The sequence below is a fragment of the Castor canadensis genome, chromosome 3 (genome assembly GCF_047511655.1).
Source record: "Castor canadensis chromosome 3, mCasCan1.hap1v2, whole genome shotgun sequence".
Lineage (NCBI taxonomy): Eukaryota > Metazoa > Chordata > Mammalia > Rodentia > Castoridae > Castor > Castor canadensis.
Genome location: NC_133388.1, coordinates 126,391,446 through 126,409,726, shown reverse-complemented (window position 1 = coordinate 126,409,726; position 18,281 = coordinate 126,391,446). Strand labels below are relative to the sequence as shown.

General features: G+C 36.8%; 1 protein-coding gene across 11 annotated transcripts in view; it reads right to left on the bottom strand.

The window, feature by feature from the left end:
- Nucleotides 1-18,281, bottom strand: part of Asph (aspartate beta-hydroxylase) — a 201,147-nt gene that overhangs the window by 33,851 nt on the left and 149,015 nt on the right. For all 11 annotated transcript variants that reach the window (XM_074068610.1, XM_074068613.1, XM_074068609.1 and 8 more), the window contains 4 exons: nt 18,127-18,263; nt 12,254-12,352; nt 10,108-10,197; nt 3,909-4,046 (listed from right to left, as the gene is read on the bottom strand). In XM_074068610.1, the coding sequence (XP_073924711.1) occupies nt 3,909-4,046; nt 10,108-10,197; nt 12,254-12,352; nt 18,127-18,263 (464 nt within the window). The remainder of the gene's footprint in view (nt 1-3,908; nt 4,047-10,107; nt 10,198-12,253; nt 12,353-18,126; nt 18,264-18,281) is intronic.

Genomic DNA, 18,281 nt, shown 5'->3' with positions numbered 1-18,281 from the left:
TGACTGCAAACAGTCAACATTTAATGGATGTTACCTAATACATTATTATTTTAATATAACATAATATTTAAAAATCGACTTTGTAGATTTTTTAGAAGTTAGAAAATATTTTCCTACAAAACCAGGGTAGTAAATTAAAATGATAACCAGCATAATAACAAAAAGCCATGTTTATTGAGCATTTTCTGCTTATTAAACCTTCAGAACAACCTATAGGACAGGAACCACTACCATGGACAGTTTTGAGATAATGAAGTTGAAATACAAGGAATGTAGCTCAATGTCACACAGCTAGTAAGGAATAAACCCCAAACTCCAAATCACGTAATGAATTGTGGAGCAAAGGCTCTTACTTGATTCACTGTTTTGCCTTTGTGATGATTAAGTCAGTTTCTTCCACAACCTGCAGAAGTCTGTTTCCTTTAAATGTCTTTGAACTACCATGTTCTGTCAGTTTCCTATTTTTAACAGTTATTGAGATATATTTCACATACCACACAATTTACTCCATTAACTTTTATAATTGAGTGGTTCTAGCATATTCAGAGTTGTGCAACTACCAACACTTTAATATTTTCATCATACCAAAAAGTAACCCTTCACCCATTAGAGGTCATGGCCCCTTACCACAACTTCTTTAGGATCTGGAAAACACCAGTCTGCTTATGTTTCTATAGATTTTCCTAATTAGGACAGTTTATAGAAACATGACCATGTAATATGTCATGTTTTGTGACTAGCCTTTTTAACACAGCATCATGTTTTTAAGGTTCATGGATGAAACTAGGTGTCAATGCTTCATTCCTTTTTATTGTCATTGTATAGCTATATCACATTGTCTTTATTTACTTATCACTTGGATGGGCATTTCGGGTTGTTTCTATTTTTTTACTATTACTGGTGCTGTGAACATTCATGTACATATTTTTTCATGGGCAAGTGTTTTTCCTTCTCTTGGATTTATACCTAGGAGTGGAACTGCTGGAACATGTAGTAGTTTTATGTTTGAGGCATGGCCACACCTCACTAGCAATATGTGAAGCATACCAACACTTGTTAGTGCTTGTTTTTTTCTGTTATAGCTATTCTAGTGGATGCTAGTACCTTCAATTAAAAGAATTTGCTTGAGCTTAATATTACCCTAATTTCAATTGTATACAGAGAGCTGCCGTTCCTCTTCTACTATGTGAAGACATAGTGAGAAGGTACCATCTACGCACCAGGAAACAACCCTCACCAGACAATTTCCTGCATCCTTAATCTCTTTCAGCCTTCAGAATCCTAAGAAATAAATTTTTGTTGTTTATAAGTCACCTAGTTTATGACATTTTGTTACAGCATCCAAAATGGACTAAGACACTGACCAAAACTTAAGTTGGAAAGGAGTATGTAGGAGTTGACGAACTAAATTTTCACATCAGATACTAATGCTTCTGCACAGGTAGAGATAAAATACAAAGAGTGAGAAGTCTATTAGGGTAACATAGCTTTAATTGAAATTTTCACAGCAGATGAAGCACAGTGGAGAAGATTTCTTAGAAAATGCAAGGCAAAAAAAGGAAAACAGAGGGCAGAGGAAAAAATGTTTGTGTTCAAGTGCACATTCACATGACAGCAAGGATCCTGAACACTGTAGGCTGCTTTTCTAATAGAACCCTGATTTTATTTGGGTGTCTACTCCCTCCACCCCCAGTTCAGCCACTCAGTTCAGAGGAAGCTGATACTTTCCTAACTCCCAGGGGTGGTCCGGTTGGCTTGAAGATCATCCCATAACCCCTTGCCAATGACTGATCCAGAGTGGAAATGTGACTTAAATTGGCTCAGATGAAAGGGAAGATTCCTGTTCCTGCATTGACAGAGAGGTATACTCCTTCTTCTGGAATCCTGTTGCTAGCGACTTGGTAACTAGGCTCCCTGTAACTGTGGCTGTGCAAATGAAAGCATCTCCCAGGAGGTTTGGAGAAGGTCATTTAGGGCTAGAGTGGTGGCTAAATAATGTTTTCAATCCTCCAATTTGGGGCTGCTGGCAGCCACCTTGTAGTAAGCTAGCAAAAAAAAAAGACAAAGCTCACCAAACAGGGAGTGTAGAGTCGAGAAAATCATCCTCTGATACTATACTACCCCTGATGTCAGTTCTACTGCTAAGCTTCCAGTTATACAAATCAGTCAAGTTCCTTGTTGTTGAAGCCAGGCTCGAGTTTCATTTCTGTTATTTGAACTTGAAAGCATTTTAAAAACTTTAATGGGGAAATAAGCTCACAAGGAAACTAGGAAAAGATGGTACAGGAGAATCAGAAATGGAATTTTATAAGGAAAGAAATCACTGATGGTGCTATGTGCAGTAGATTTATAAAAATGTTGTTTCTCAACTATTTCTGCTTTGGATTTGCGATCTTTAAAATTAATCTTTGTGCATCATCACCATATTCATCTGAGTTATGGTGGCCTACTTTACAATTGGCTTTTGATGGTTATAATGTATGCTTTCATAATGAAATAAGCATAAACAAAGGTCTTAAGTAAGACCTATTTAATGTAAGTGTATTGAAACCACATTGAAACTTTTCTTTTACCCAAGTAAACTAATCAGTAAAGTCTTACAAATCTTAAAGAAGGTATTCTTTTACGGAAAACATTTAAAATACACCCAAAGGTGGAAAGACTAGTATAACAAACGTCCATATATCACCCAGATTCTAGAATTATCAGTGTCTTGTCATCCCTGTTCGTCCTTCCTGCTTTCCTCACGTGTAAAATAAATTGTTTGAAAAATCAGAGCATATTGTCTTCTACAAACAATGCACAAACAGCAGACTTCTGAGGCCAGAACATGGAAGCCCATCTAACCTATAGGATGCATGATTTTTTTTTTTTACATCTGGACTAGAAAGTGAATTATGCAGAATCTATGAGTAAATTAATTATGAGTAAATTAATTATTTTACTAATGTGTCTATGAAGAATAGGCTTAGCAAAGCAAAAGTAAACTAGTAAACTTCTGACAATGCTTCAACCAAAATCACAAGTAAGTCTTAAAATTCAGACATAATCTACCAATATAAAAATAATTTTTATAGCTAATAAGTTATTAGACTCAATCAATTTCTCTGTCTGACATATCTACTGCAACATTCTCTATCTGTATCTGCTTCTTTTCTCTGTTGCTACAAGCCTAACAGTTCTCAAAATGTGGCTCCAGAACACAGGGTAGTTCTCTAGACACTTTGAGGGCTCTGAAAGATCAAAATTACTTTCTTAATAACACAAAGATGTGCTTTGCTCTTTTGATGCTGATTTGTACAAAGGCACACAGTGAAGTTTTCCAGAGGCTACATGATGTATAATAAAAGTATCATTGCTCCAGTGGGTGTGCGTATGTGTGAAGTAGACACGAAAATCCTCCTGTCTTCTATGAAACCAGACATGAAAAAATTTGTAAAATCGTAACAATTTCGATCTTCTTATTGTATTTTCTGTTTTGAAAATATAAGTATCTTATTTAAAAAGTTACTTACATTAATATGTAATGGGGTTGCTATTTTTACAACACTCATACATAGAAATAAAATTTTCTTTCAGTTTTAATTTCCACTGCCAATGTGGATAGATAAAACCCACATAAATAAAACTTCCTTGATGATGTACAATACTTTTTAAGAGTTTAAGGGTGTCGTAAGGCCAAAAAGTTTGAGAACTGCCATTTCAGACAAATTTCCTTCTTCATTATCTAAATGACACTTCTGGCAACTGACTGGAGTGAAAAGATTTTTCTACTTTTTTTTAATTTCAACTATCACTAGAAATCAAAATCTGTCCTCTCCCTCACACTCCTTTCCATGATAGACCTTCTTTGATTTCAAGGAGAAAATAAATCAGGTGACGAAGATGCCTAAGTTAACAACACTCACCTTTACTAATTCTGTGTAGCCTGTTTCCCTGGGTGTCCACCACGGCTGAGCTTTCAGTCCATTAACGTTGTAGAGGGAGCGCTGCCAGACAGATGCAAAATGTCCCCTCTTGTGCCCAAGCTCATACCACTTATATGCCTGAAAGAACAGGAAGACTATTTACACTACTCTTGAAATGAAGCATTTTTATTAATTCTAAAATAAAAGACATAAAAATAAAGTATTAAAGATGTTCCTTGACTTACGATAGGGTTATATCCTAAAAAATCCATCATCAATTGAAAACATTCTAAGCTGAAAATGTATTGAATCCACCTAACCTACAGGACATCCTAGCTGAGCAGCAAAGAGCACTGTGGAGTGTCCACTGTGTCCCCTCATGATCACAAGGCTGACTGGGAGCTGCAACGGCTACTACTGCGCAGTATCACAATATAATATTGGACTATATATTTCTAGTGTGGGAAAAATGTCAAACTCAAAATTCAGAGTATGATTTCCACTAAATACATATGGCTTTCACACCATTGGAAAGCTGAAAAATCTTAAGGTGACCCACCTTAAGTCAAGGACAGTGTGTAGTTTGAAATATTTCAATAAAGATTTTGCCTATGAAGTATCCAAATCTACTGAAATCTGGTAGAAATACTGCTACCTCATTAGGTTTCTGATTATGACCTGTGAGTATAAATGCACACTTACATTTTATTTCCACTCTTAGCATGCAAGCTCTATGAATACTGGATTCATGCCCCACTTATTTTGGTTTTCCTTGAATGTCTAGCACAGTCTAGAGCTTATTCATTGAATAGATAATAAGACACCAAAGTAGACTACGTTTGAATTTTAACTTTCATTTTGTAAATTCTATTTTTGTTTCTTTTAAAAGGAATGGATTATGATTTTAATGATTTTTTTTAAAGTATGTGCATTTGCTGAGTTTCCTGTATCCTTTCCATATCCATATGTAAGGTGACAGAATATAAACCTGCCACTAAATTAATAAGATAGAAAGGAAATATTATCATGAGGCCCCTAGTTCAAACTCCAGCACAGTGGCCTCCACTTCCCCCCAAAAAGAAAGGAAATATTGTTGGCAATAAATATAGTGATAGCGCATGTAAAGTTTTTTTTTTCAAGGAAACCTCTGTTTCTAATGTATATACTTTTTCTGCTATAAGGGACAGCATTTGTAGCTTTTGGCTGGCTGTAACATGATACAACTGGTCTCCAAGACCAGTCTTTTCAGGGACAGCTGGCTGCAGAGCATGCTGCTCCATATGGCTCATCCATGTGGCCCTCTGCACACACTGCCTGCCCAATGGATGCCCTGTTGTCTCTGGCATGGATGGTTTTGCTAGTGGTGTACCAAGTATCATGTCTTAATGATTGCTTTTGTAGAGGGATTTAAAACATGTTTTTTTTTTATCTTTTGTATTTATTTTTATTTTTTATTGTTTTATTATTCATATGTGCATACAATGCTTGGGTCATTTCTCCCCCCTGCCCCCACCCTCTCCCTTACCACCCACTCCGCTCCCTCCCTCTCCCCCCTACCCCTTTGATACCTGGCAGAAACTATTTTGCCCTTATTTCTAATTTTGTTGAAGAGAGAGTATAAGCAATAATAGGAAGGAACAAGGGTTTTTGCTGGTTGAGATAAGGATAGCTATACAGGGAGTTGACTCACATTAATTTCCTGTGCGTGGGTGTTACCTTCTAGGTTAATTCTTTTTGATCTAACCTTTTCTCTAGTTCCTGGTCCCCTTTTCCTATTGGCCTCAGTTGCTTTTAAGGTATCTGCTTTAGTTTCTCTGCGTTGAGGACAACAAATGCTAGCTAATTTTTTAGGTGTCTTACCTATCCTCATATCTCCCTTGTGTGCTCTCGCTTTTATCTTGTGATCAAAGTTCAATCTCCTTGTTGTGTTTGCCCTTGATCTAATGTCCACATATGAGGGAGAACATACGATTTTTGGTCTTTTGGGCCAGGCTAACCTCACTCAGAATGATATTCTCCAATTCCATCCATTTACCAGCAAATGATAACATTTCGTTCTTCTTCATGGTTGCATAAAATTCCATTGTGTATAGATACCACATTTTCTTGATCCATTTGTCAATAGTGGGGCATCTTGGCTGTTTCCATAACTTGGCTATTGTGAATAGTGCCGCAATAAACATGGGTGTGCAGGTGCCTCTGGAGTAACCTGTGTCACAGTCTTTTGGGTATATCCCCAAGAGTGGTATTGCTGGATCAAATGGTAGATGAGGCAGGATCTCACTATGGCGCTCAGGCTGTCCTTGAACTTACAATCCTCCTGCCTCAGCCTCCCAAGTGCTGAGAGTACAGTTTGAATCTCCATACCCAATTAAAAAATGTTTTGATCAATAAAAACAAGCACTTAATATCAACTTGAAAAAGTGGATTTATAAAACTTTATAGTTTTTAGAGGTAAAAACGATTACATTTTAAAAGTGTTTTAACATTCACATTTAAAATTAAAATAAGTGAAGGGACACAGCAATGCCACCTCATATCTTCAGTAATGTTTTATAGCTTATTACTTGCTTTTACATGTGTGATATCACTTGATCTTTCTAACAGCCCCAAATATCTCCATTTTACAAATGTTGAAGATGAGCTTTATAAAGGTGAAATATCTGGAACTTGAATCCACAGCCCCTGGCAGCTCATTCAACTCTCTTCTTCTATCTTTATATTGTTAAAAAAAATTGAAAGTAATTTTCTTATTTAGTTATCTTTCTCATTAATATCTCAAATTAAGAACACTACACTAATCCATTCTTATATATTTTCCTTCAAGTACATGAAATTGTAGCCAAAGTATCTTTAAAAGCCAGAAAGTTAAAATGGCTAATTGTTGTCAGCTTAAAAAAAAAGACATTGAAGTCACCTTGAAATTAATTTGGTTATTGTGGTTTTGTCCACTTTGAACTTGGGATTTTATTTCCTAAACCTTTTGGTGATGAAGTGAACAATATTAATTACAACAGATTTTTTTGTGAAAGTCTGAAGGTCAACTAATTTTGGGGTTATTAGCAATTCATTTTAAGGACTAATGGGGAAAAACTGAAACAACAAACAGAACAGCTCTAACTCAGGAGTTAGGAGCCTTAGGCTTTATTTCTCACTCTGCTGGATGCCTGGACCAGTCCCTCCACGCACAGGTTTAGAGAATCTGTGAGGGCTATTTGACACTCAAAGTATGGATCACTGCATCAAACGGGAGCTTTAATTTTGCCCTCTTCTGTCATTTAGCCTTCAAGAGAAAGTCAAGAATTGATAAATCAGAAATTTAAAAATTACTTTTATTAATGTACTAAATAGGGACCCAGTGAATTTAGATGGATTATTTTAACCTTTAAACTACCTGAAAATAAAAATTGCTAGAAAATCTATGATCACTTTAGAAAACCTGTGAAAAATTTCTCTTTACTATTTCCTATCCAATCAGGAATTTTATACATCTAAATCAGGAATAATGAAGTAGACAGTAGGAGTGCCTAGGTCACCTTCTTAAATATGTTCTTTGTCAATGTCACCTTTACTTTTGTTGAACTATTGCTATGCGTGGCTCTCTCTCTCTCTCTCTCTCTCTCTCTCACACACACACACACACACACACACACAGAATATGCAGAAAGACTGAAAGATTCCAACTCAAAAAAATCCTGGGCCATATCTGAGCAATGGGTCAGCTGGATCCTGCTGTCTGTAGTGTGTTGTAGCAGGCTTGGGACTTCTGCTGAGAACACTGGGCTGCAACTTGCCTGTGGAGGACTGTAAATGCCACTGCGTGGAAACAGAACTTCATTTTGCACCACAAGTTTTTTGAGTATAGGTTGGCATGACAGAAAGTGAGATAAAAGCAAGAAACAACAGCCAGGTTCTTATGGCAGATGACACAGGCTGGAATTAACACTCCCTGGGTGGGGGGGAAAAGGTGGCTTCCAAAGACCCCAGGAAGCCAAATCGCCATAACTGGTTCTAATTAGACTGAGCCTTAGCTGACTCAAATCTGATCTTGAGAAGCTGGCAATATCATGGAATGAGAGATGGAACTCTGCAGGAAACAGCTTAGAGGAAGACACTGAATTGTCTCTGTAACATCTGAGTGGTATTACCAAGTTGGTAATAAACATAAAAAACTGGACTTAGAGAAAAAGACTAGATAAGAAGCCAGGATGTGGATCTGGAAGTAATGGAAATACTGGTAACAGCTGAAGCTGAATTGCTGCAAGACTATCTTGGTGTGTTTTCCTCATCTTTGCTGTTGATTATTACAAGATTTTCTTCAAAACCCATTTTATGGTCAGCCTCTCTAGTACAGAGGGTGGCTACTTTCTGATATGCAAACTCAGAGATGCAGATTCAATACTCAATGTCAGGAAGATCCTAAAATGGGGCTTCTGGAGGCTTGTTTCTGACCTCTTATAAGGATGAATCCATGTGAACTTTTTCAAATTCAAGAACTGCACTGTTCTTTGCATATTATTGATAATTAAGCTGGTAGAATAGTCCTGTAGGTTCAATACCAAGCCCTAACAAGTGTTTAGTAGTGAATTCTTTGTCCCTAAAGAAAGGGCTGTTTTCATCTAAGATAAACCATATACTTCTTTTATCTGTCATTGCCTTGGACCATGAAATAGTCAAAGAAAAGTTAATTAGTGACAATTATATTTATAGTTGTCAGATGTGAACATTTATCCAGCATTAGATAAATCTGCAGCAAAATCTTTCTTATCCCTCTTACTCAAAGGAGTATTGTTTTTATATCTAAAAGGAATAAAAATAATGACTACTACTCAGCAATTTCTTCTGTCTTCCTTTTCACTTCTAAAGTCTCATTCTATTTTAGTTGACTGATTGTTAGGTTAGAGAGGGCAAGGTACAGATTAGTAGAAATGTATAAAGAAAATACTATCAATTATGCAAACTACTATTGCCCCAAATTTGTTCATGTCTCTAGCAGGTGCTTATCCTGTCACAAACCCCTTTGCTTCTCAGAGCTGTTGGGTGTCCAGAGGGTCCTATGTTCTTAATCATTTTAGAAATTTGACACTGTATTATTCTTAGATGTCACTTTAAACACACATGGAATACAGTGGGTACAAAGATTCAGCATCCCACATCATATTTTTATCCACTAACTCTAAGGACAGCTGAGCCTAGAACCCTTGTAATGGCATAGGATAGAAGAAGTGGGCTTTGCCAGCCAGCAGAGCCATACAGATCATGGTGGATGGTAAAAGAGGTTTAAAATTTATAAAACATGTTGTCATGACTAATGATCCAAGATTATGTTTACAGAAGTTGACTCAGAAAAAAGTAATAATCACAAAGAAAACATGCTTAACTACCACACTGTTTGTGTCAGTACCTGTCATTACTCTCACTGCAAATGTTCAGCTTAAGCTTAGTATTAAATATTTCAAAAGGTAAGTTATACAATTAACCTTTAGGATCAGTGTGCTTAGGAATAGGTCAAAGACTTCATTATAAAAATAGCAATTTTAAGAATTCCAAGATAAAACAATAGCAAACTGCTAAAATATTTTTTAAAAAATGTAAACAATTTCAGAGACAGTTCTTCATTTCATAATTTTAAAGATACTTCCCTATGGCAATGTTTACCTCTTTATACACACATAGATACACAGACACACACAGATACACATTCATTCACACCCCTCCCCCCAAATTAGAGGCTGTACTTGTGATTATTTAGCTGATTGCTTGAAAGAAACTATAAAAGAGAAATATCAGGCCAGGTGCTAGTGGCTCATGCTTGTAACCCTAGCTACTCAAGAGCAGAGATCAGGAGGATCGCAGTTCGAAGCCAGCCTGGGCAAATAGTTCATGACCCTATCTCAAAAAATCCTGTCACAAAAAAGGGCTGGTGGAGTGGCTCAAGGTGTAGGCCCTGAGTTCAAACTGTGGCACCACAAAAAAAAAGAAAAAAAGCCAAATACCAGAAATCTTTTACAAAATTAATTTAGTTATTTAGCTATATAACCTCTGTAAACCTAGAGGTTATATAACTAAATAGCTTAAACTCTGACTTCAAAAGCTTATGCTCAAAATGTTTGTTCAGTTGTAACTTTCTCCTAGAAATAATGTCCCTCTCTCCACCCCACTCCATCCTTTGTTAGAACAAAAAGTCACCATCCATTACCTCTTTGTTTCCAACTCTCTGCATGGCATCCCCCAGATGGAAATAAAATCGCCCATCATCAGTGCCAGGATCCCCAGATTCTATTCCTTCCTGTGGAAGGACAGCATTAGTATTTGTGAAAGAATTAAATATGAGATGTTATTCATTGATTTCCAAAATATGAAATATGGTGTCAAAGGAAAAGCCAAGAAAGAAATATATATCTCAGTATTTAAATGTGGTAATGAGTCAATATTTATAATGCAAAAATAAAAGGAGGCCACAAAATGAAATTTAACAATATATTTATCATTCACTAATAGTAGAATAGCCCATAAAATCAGCATGATATTATGTACTTTCAGTGTGGGAGCAATCATATTTCAATATTCCAAATAATTTCTCTGGATGGGCATCTTTCACATTTATTTTGCTCTCCAAATCTGACCATATGCCATGTAGAGTCTTTTTATTCCTGAACCAAAATGTTTAATTGCTCGTTTGAAGTGATGACAGCCCAACTGCGAGTCATATTTCTTTCCTCTCAAAACAAATGTGTCGTGACTTTTTAATGAACCTTTTTATAAAACTTACAGGATTAAAGCCAACTGGAATCTTGAAGAATTCCTATTCTAAAACATTTAGCTTATTTTTCCCCACCTCTCACACAAGGACTGAAATCGATATTTATGTATGTTGGGGAGAGAGGGTAGGAGAGAGGAGAGAAAGAGAGACAGACAGAGAGGAGAGAGAATACTAAAGTAAGAGAATGAATTTGGAAAAACAAAAAAGAGAGAAAAGTAAAAAGTACTTAAATGCCAAGTACTTCTTTTCTAAATATTTGCATCTTTGAGGTCTCTTGACTAGGAAGAAATTATCTTTCACTAGGAGGAAATTTTATTTACATAATGTTGAAAAGTAGCAAGTAACATGATGACTGACGGCACTTAGGCATTCTTGCTTGCTAAATAACTCTGGGTCCATCATGCACTTGCCTCCTGGTCTCTGAAGTTAATAGGCTTCAGAGAGACAAACAGGCTCTCTTAGGTCAAAGGCAATGTGAGGACATACTTTAAGTCACAGGAACCGACATGCCCACAGGGCGCCCAGGGGCAGCCAGGACAGACAGCACAGGCCCATCTCCAGGGGGCACCACCACTGAGCTCTGTGTCCCAGGACCATGGGGCAGGTAAAATCTTTCAAGAGAAACTAGAAATCTGTATGATTACATAAAATGTGCAGATTCTCAAGGAAGGGAAGCAATAAGAGTTGTTTTTTTAAATAGAACTGTGTTTTCCAAATAAATCACTCAAGCTATTTTCAATCAGTAAGTTGCTATTTGAGTATCTCAGATTGAAGTCATGTGAAAGAAAGAGATCACAGAATTGTAACACACCACTACTTTAAAAAAATGTTCACAGCCATCAGACCAGCTATTTGTTCAATATAGTAGCCACTAGCTACTAAATTGTTACTATTTAAATCAAAATTAATGACATAAATAAATTTAAAATTCACTTTCTCGATTACCATGGCCATGTTTTAGGTGCTCAGTGGTCACACATGGCTAGTAGCTATCATAATAAATATAGATAAGAAATATTTCTGTCGTAACAGAAAGCTGGGTCAACAGTCCTGAGCTAGACCAACTATGGTTCTGGTGTACCGATAAGGATTCACTTAGATATGTCAGGATAAAGTAACAAATTTTAGCTTAAATAATTCGAGCAGTCAGATAGGCTTTTGGAGTTTGACTTTTTCAGTCTACATTTGTATTGGAAGCCATAAGCCCTATTCAGAATAGATTTTAGACATAATTAACTTGTAAAAGGAACATTTAGTGTACTGTCCACAGTATTTTTAAAATACTGTGCCAATGATTTCTGTCTACTTTTCCCATTATTCAAAAACTGCAACAATTTCAGTTTTAGAAATTCCTCCATAGTCTCTTCCAAATGGACTCTGCTCACAGAGTTGCTATTTCTACACTTGATGCTCAGTTACAGAGGAGGTCCATGCTGCCTGTGAGTGGCACAGTCAGAGGGTGAACATTCTGACAATGAAGACTCAGCAGTGCATGCCAATCAATCTTGAAGTATAATCAAGGGTGTTCAAATGACTCCAAGAAATCGAAAGATGAAAAGAGAGGAAGAGCAACAACAGTTACCTTTAAATAGGGAATGCTCTCAGCAATCTTGTTCTGTGCCTTCAGGATGAAGCCGTAATGCACTTTAGCAAAGCCATCATTAGGTGTCACATTTAGAACCTATATTCAAAGAAAATAAGAAAACTATTGTCATAGACTAGAAGATGTGAAAATGGCTGTCAAAACAAATTTTAATTAGTTTTGCTGTACTTGGATTAGATTATGATGTTACAGCTACAAACACTATAGTATTTTGTCTCTTTGCAACCATTAAACTTAAATGGCCTTATTTCCTCTCAACTCAATATGCTTTCACAGGTACATATTGGTTGTTCAAGAATACAGACATGAACAAAAAGGCAGTAAGTGTTGGAGCATCGTTTTAACAATGCAAATCAGCAAAATATCTGTCAACTGCAACGGCTCTAATATTTTTTTTTTCACTGATTAAACAGCTTTAAATTTGCTGTTTGAAAACAACTCTGAATGGTTATTACATTCTGTTTTACATACATCATACATGCCTTATGCATGGCCTTAATTAAGAGGAAATTGGTACTTACATATTGTATTTAATATATCAGCTTCCATTCTTACAATAGAAATGTATTGAGTGTCTAGACTGTTTTAAGCAAGGAGGATAAAGTTGGTGAGCAAATCCTGTGACAAACCCAGGCAAATATTGCATACAAAACACACCATTGCTTATTATTATATACATTGACTGTGATTTAAAGTTAAATTATGTGGAATACTTCTAAGTTAAATATTAGAAGTAAGAAATCGAAACAACAACAACATTCAACTTGTGTAGCTTCTCAGATAATGAATGTATGGAACAAAAGAGAAAGATGAAGATTTGATGGGTGACAGAGAAAAGAAGCACATTTGGTTTGAGCCAGAGTAGGAAAAGGGAAGGCATGGCCACCATGGGAACCCTACAGAGGGTCCCAGGAGAGAGGGAGGCCCCATTCTTGGTGAGTCCACATTGTACACACTGCCCAGAGTGTTTTCAGTTTGGATCACATCCTGCAACTCATTTACTCATGAAGTTGGAAAACAATACCTCAAAGGCTAATCTGAATTATAATGTTTGTCATGTCCTTTACCACTGCCACCCTGGCACGAACCTTCTTTCAGAAGCCTCCTAACTGCAGTCCCTCTATATTTCTGCATTCTATTCTCCACATGGGGACCTGAGGGAACCACTACATCCTGGGTCATATCTCATCCCCCCTTGGGTCCATTTCACTCAGAGTGTGAAAGACCAAGTTCTTGGAACCGTCTCCAAGGACTTTACCTATCTGGGCTCCTCTCTTGCCCCTCCCAACCATACCTCTGAGGCACTCTGGTCTCTGTGTTGCTCACAGCAAGCCAAAGGTACCTCTGCCTCAGTACTTTGCACTCACAGTACTCCTCTAGTTCAAACATTCCTCCCTTCAGATATCCAGATGGCTCACTCCCTTACCTGGATGACAGTGTCCTTGCTCAAAGGTGACTATTTCATTGAAGCCTCACTGATCACCAACCCCTCTACTAAAAATAACCTCACCCCCAGCACTAGTCACTCTCCAACTTCTTTATCTTACTTCAGTTTTCTCCATAACACTAACCACCACCTGACCTATTATGTTTTTTTTAACCACCCCTCTAAGATCTATAGGGACTTTGTTTTGCTCATGTTCATCCTTACTCAGGACCTCTGTGCTAAGTGCACAAACAGGTACATGCCGGCTGTCTTCCCTATCAGATCTCTAGAAGCAAGGGCTGCTTCTTTTGCAATATCCATAGCAATAGTCCCAAGCTAGACACTGAGTAGGAGCTTAATGTGTACCTCTGGAATTGAACAGAGTCAATGCAGATCATGCTTCTGCCAGAACAGCTACACAGGGAGAATCACAGTTATTTCAGCTACAAGATAACATTTTTTCCTCCTGTAGGCACATAGCTATCATCTCAAGTAATTAACAAATTCAATCATTTACTAGGAATTTCAGAATATACTAAACTCTTCTAGGCCCTGGATATATAAACACGGATGAGATATACTCTCTTTTCTCAGGGGATACTCAGTCAAGCAAGGGAGATACATTCACAAGCAGACAATAATAGTGCAAGGTGGTGAGGATAGCTTATAGAAATAGGAAGAAGGCCAGGCAGTGGCCCTGGGGGGCGGGGGACATCCAACTCACTCTAGGATCAGTGTGACTGGGAGCAAGGTCCAAAAGGCACTCAGGGATGAGTAGGAATTTGCTAGAAAAAGGGAAATGGGGACAAAGCACTCATAGCACAGGAGAAGGAAAAAGGGACCAGAAACAGCAAAACAGCAAGAAAGACTGTTCTTAAATTATACACAAAAGGCAATAGAAGAGTTTGGAAAGAGGACAAAGTCACATTAAATCACGAAGTGTCCTTTTTTATAAGATAATCTCCTGGAGAGTAGAAATTACAAACATTTCTACTTATATCTGTCTCTGAAATATTCTTAGCACGAAGCAGGCTTGTGGCTCTCCTTCTATCAGTACTTACCTTTAAGTACCAGGCTTCTGCAGTTTATATATGCATGTGTAATTAATGGTATTATCTAGCCACAATCACAGACACAGAAAATGACAAGTGAATTTATAAGGTTTCTCAGAAACCCAGATTGAGACTAAAAGTATAACTATTTATATTCTCTAACTACAGTTATATAGATTATATTTCTATATCATTATTTACAAGGATATAGCGTATCAAACATATATCTATTATATATTGATATATAATATATAGATGTTTAACTAAAATATAACTATTTATATAGATTTAGATTTATATATTAAAAATACAAACAGCATAGACAACAACCACAACAAACCAATACAGTTGACATTTCTATAACCAGTGCAAACTCTTTGCAAGACATTCCCAAGGACTTAAAAAAAAAAGAATACAGAAGTTTCCTTTATCCAGGGCTTCACTTTCTGCAACCAACAACAGTTTGGAAATAGTAAATGATAAGTTCCATTAATAAACAATTCATATGTTTTAAAGTGTGTGCCATTGTGAGTAGCAGGATGAAATCTCACATGACTCTGCTCTGTCCTACCCATGTTGTATACATGACCCACCTGTTAGTCAGTAGCCATTTCCATCCCCAACTGCTACAGTATCAAGTGCCTGTGTTCAAGAAATCCTCATTTTACTTAATAATGGTCCCCAAAGCACTAGTGTAATGCAATACACACACACACACACACACACAATTTTGTGCTATCCTCAATTTCTGGCATCCACTCTGGATCTTGGAATAGATCCACCATGGACCGGGGAGATTACTGTAGCCATGAATAGCACTGTGCATTGACATTACTAAAATATTAATTTTTTTAATGAGTGAAAGGTTTTTTGTTAGTGAAAAAAATTTGAAAAGCATTTTAAGTATTTTCTTTCATCTTAAAAACTTATTTTGGGGTATTTTTAATAATGTGTACTATATTAGTACATATATATAAATGCATGTAATAAATCCATAAACAAATATATTGCAAGTATTTGCTTGAGCACTTTCCTGAAGGGAGTGCAATCACACATGGTTAAAGACCATTGCTGTGGGCAATTCCCATGGAAGACTTGGATCCAAACGAGATGGTCAGACTGTGTTTGGGGGTTGATGAAGTCAAGAGAGTAAACCTATGGAGAGTAAATCTGTGTTCAGTTACAGAGGAGGGAGGTGCAGAAGATCGAATAAACAGAAATCAGTGGTGTGGCACCAACTGTAAACTCTATGAAGACACATTTGTGTTTGTTTCATTAACTACCATTTCTGAGCTGGTGTGTGTGGGTTTTCATAAATGTGAGTTAAATGTGTATAGGACCGGTGTGAGGATGAGGAACTATCAGAGCTGGCTTTGGAGCAGGGGTGGCACGGGTAGCTGTCACCAACTTGGAAGGGAGACATAGGAGAAGCCTCCAAAAGCTACAGATGTGAGTAATTCACATCAAACCATTTTAAAGCAAGTCTCTTTTGAAACTAGAAGCAGCAAAAACCCAGAACAGGAACCACATTAGTGATTCTTATACATTTACTCAAAAATAAAAATCAATGTAAAACTTATAGTATTAGTTTTCTGAAAATGATCTTTGACAGCGACATAAAGATATCAGGATAAACTGTGGTTGAGGAAACAGAATTCATCAGATTTAGCTCATTAACCTAGAAGGGACAGGAGAAGGGGAAAGGGCAAATCCCACACTTAAATTTTCAATCTATTAATGCTTCTTTTTAAAAAACCCACAATTATATAATACGGCTATGTTTTACAGTCTTCATCCTGTTGTGCTTGATCAGATAAGATCATGGTCTCAAGTATGTAAATAGCAGGTAAATTTTATTTTTATTTTTCAAGGTGAAGTTAAATGCTTCACACATTTGAGATTTAGTGTCAAGCAAGAGGGATGTGTATATCCAAGGATGATTTTAAGAAGGGAGAAAGGACAAATCCATAATGGGTTAGAAATCCTACTATATTTTCAAATCCCACTCTAACCACTCTATGCCTGGCACCCCATCAGCATTTCATCAGCTTATTCAGACTGAAGAAAGAGAAAGAGGGATGCAGACAGAGAGGAAAAAAGGAAAGAAGGAAAACAGGAAGGAAGGAAAGAAATAAAGAAGGGAAGGACATAAGGAACACAGAAAAAGGGAAGAGGAAGGAAAGAATGCAGGCAGGCAGGAAAATCTCTGTATCTTCACTTTTGTGGCATACGGCAGTGGCAGAATGAAAACTGTATGTTTGGTATAGTCTGACAGTTGTTATAGTCACAAGATCCCAAATCACTGAGTATATCTGGGCCATTAGCAAATGCCATGTCCCATATGGAATTATCTTATGACCTGGAACAGGTGTTGAGTAGGTGGCCTGCATTTTCCACATTGTAGGCTCAATCTACCCTGTATAGATATTAGCGATGCTATAAAAAGCAAAAGTCTTATTTTGGCTCTCTTAGAAAAACTAAAAATGAGGACAAGGGTAAAAAGACAACTGCTTCAAAAGTCAATGATTTTCAATTGAGCATCAGCAGCAATATGCAAAGGAAAGCACCACTTTGGGAATGGGCCAGGTCTCTGGACTTAGTATAATATTGCTGTACTTGATGGTAGTTTAAAAATACAAAGAATCATATGGGTTAACATGGAGTAGTAGCATTTTGATGTGAACAGCAGTAGCTTGAAAGCCATTGATGTATAGTCCTGAATTAAAGAATTACATGGAAACATCTCTGTCTTTTTTTTAACAGTCATTAACTTTCTCTTGCTTTAAGTTCATTTGATATCTTGCCTGTTCTGTACCAAATGAATTCTCTCATTGACTAAAGGAGCTAGTTTTCTAGGTTTTATAGTCATTTGGGACTTAGAGGTTATCTATTAAAACATCCATTTTAAGGCAGAAATCCTTTCAAAGGCATCCTTGCCAGAGAATAGAAAAGTCAATGCCTTTCTGAAAAGTGAGTAACCTACTCCACATGGTCGAAAAGACCCATGTGCCAGTCTTCCTCTGGACCAGACTTCTAGTACAAAAGAGAAAAGATTGCATTATTTTACATTCATGCGAATTTGAGTTTCTCTTCCCATCACAAAGAACACTTTCAGAAGTTGTCTATGGACTGATCAATATAAAGAATTAAAAAAAAATCACAACTATAGTTGAAGGTTTTGATGTGAAGTGTTCACTAAGATTTAAAATCCTCTAATAAAAAAGAAAAAGCAATATGAAAACAAAGTTTAATACTTATATACTATTTTAAAGAAAAGAGAATGAGAGACTAGGAACATTACATGTAACTTTCAAACAGGAATAGATTTCATGTTCAAGATAGTTTGACACAGTTCATAGAAGACTGATGCTCACCTCTTCATATACCTTCTTGGCATTGTCATTGTCTCCCATCAAGAGGTATGCCACTCCAAGGTCATTCTTCAAGGAAGTATCAGTGGGAAACAGTTGAACTAATTTCTGTAGGGTAAGCAAAGAACCTCTCATGTGACCTGATTGGGGTGAAGAAA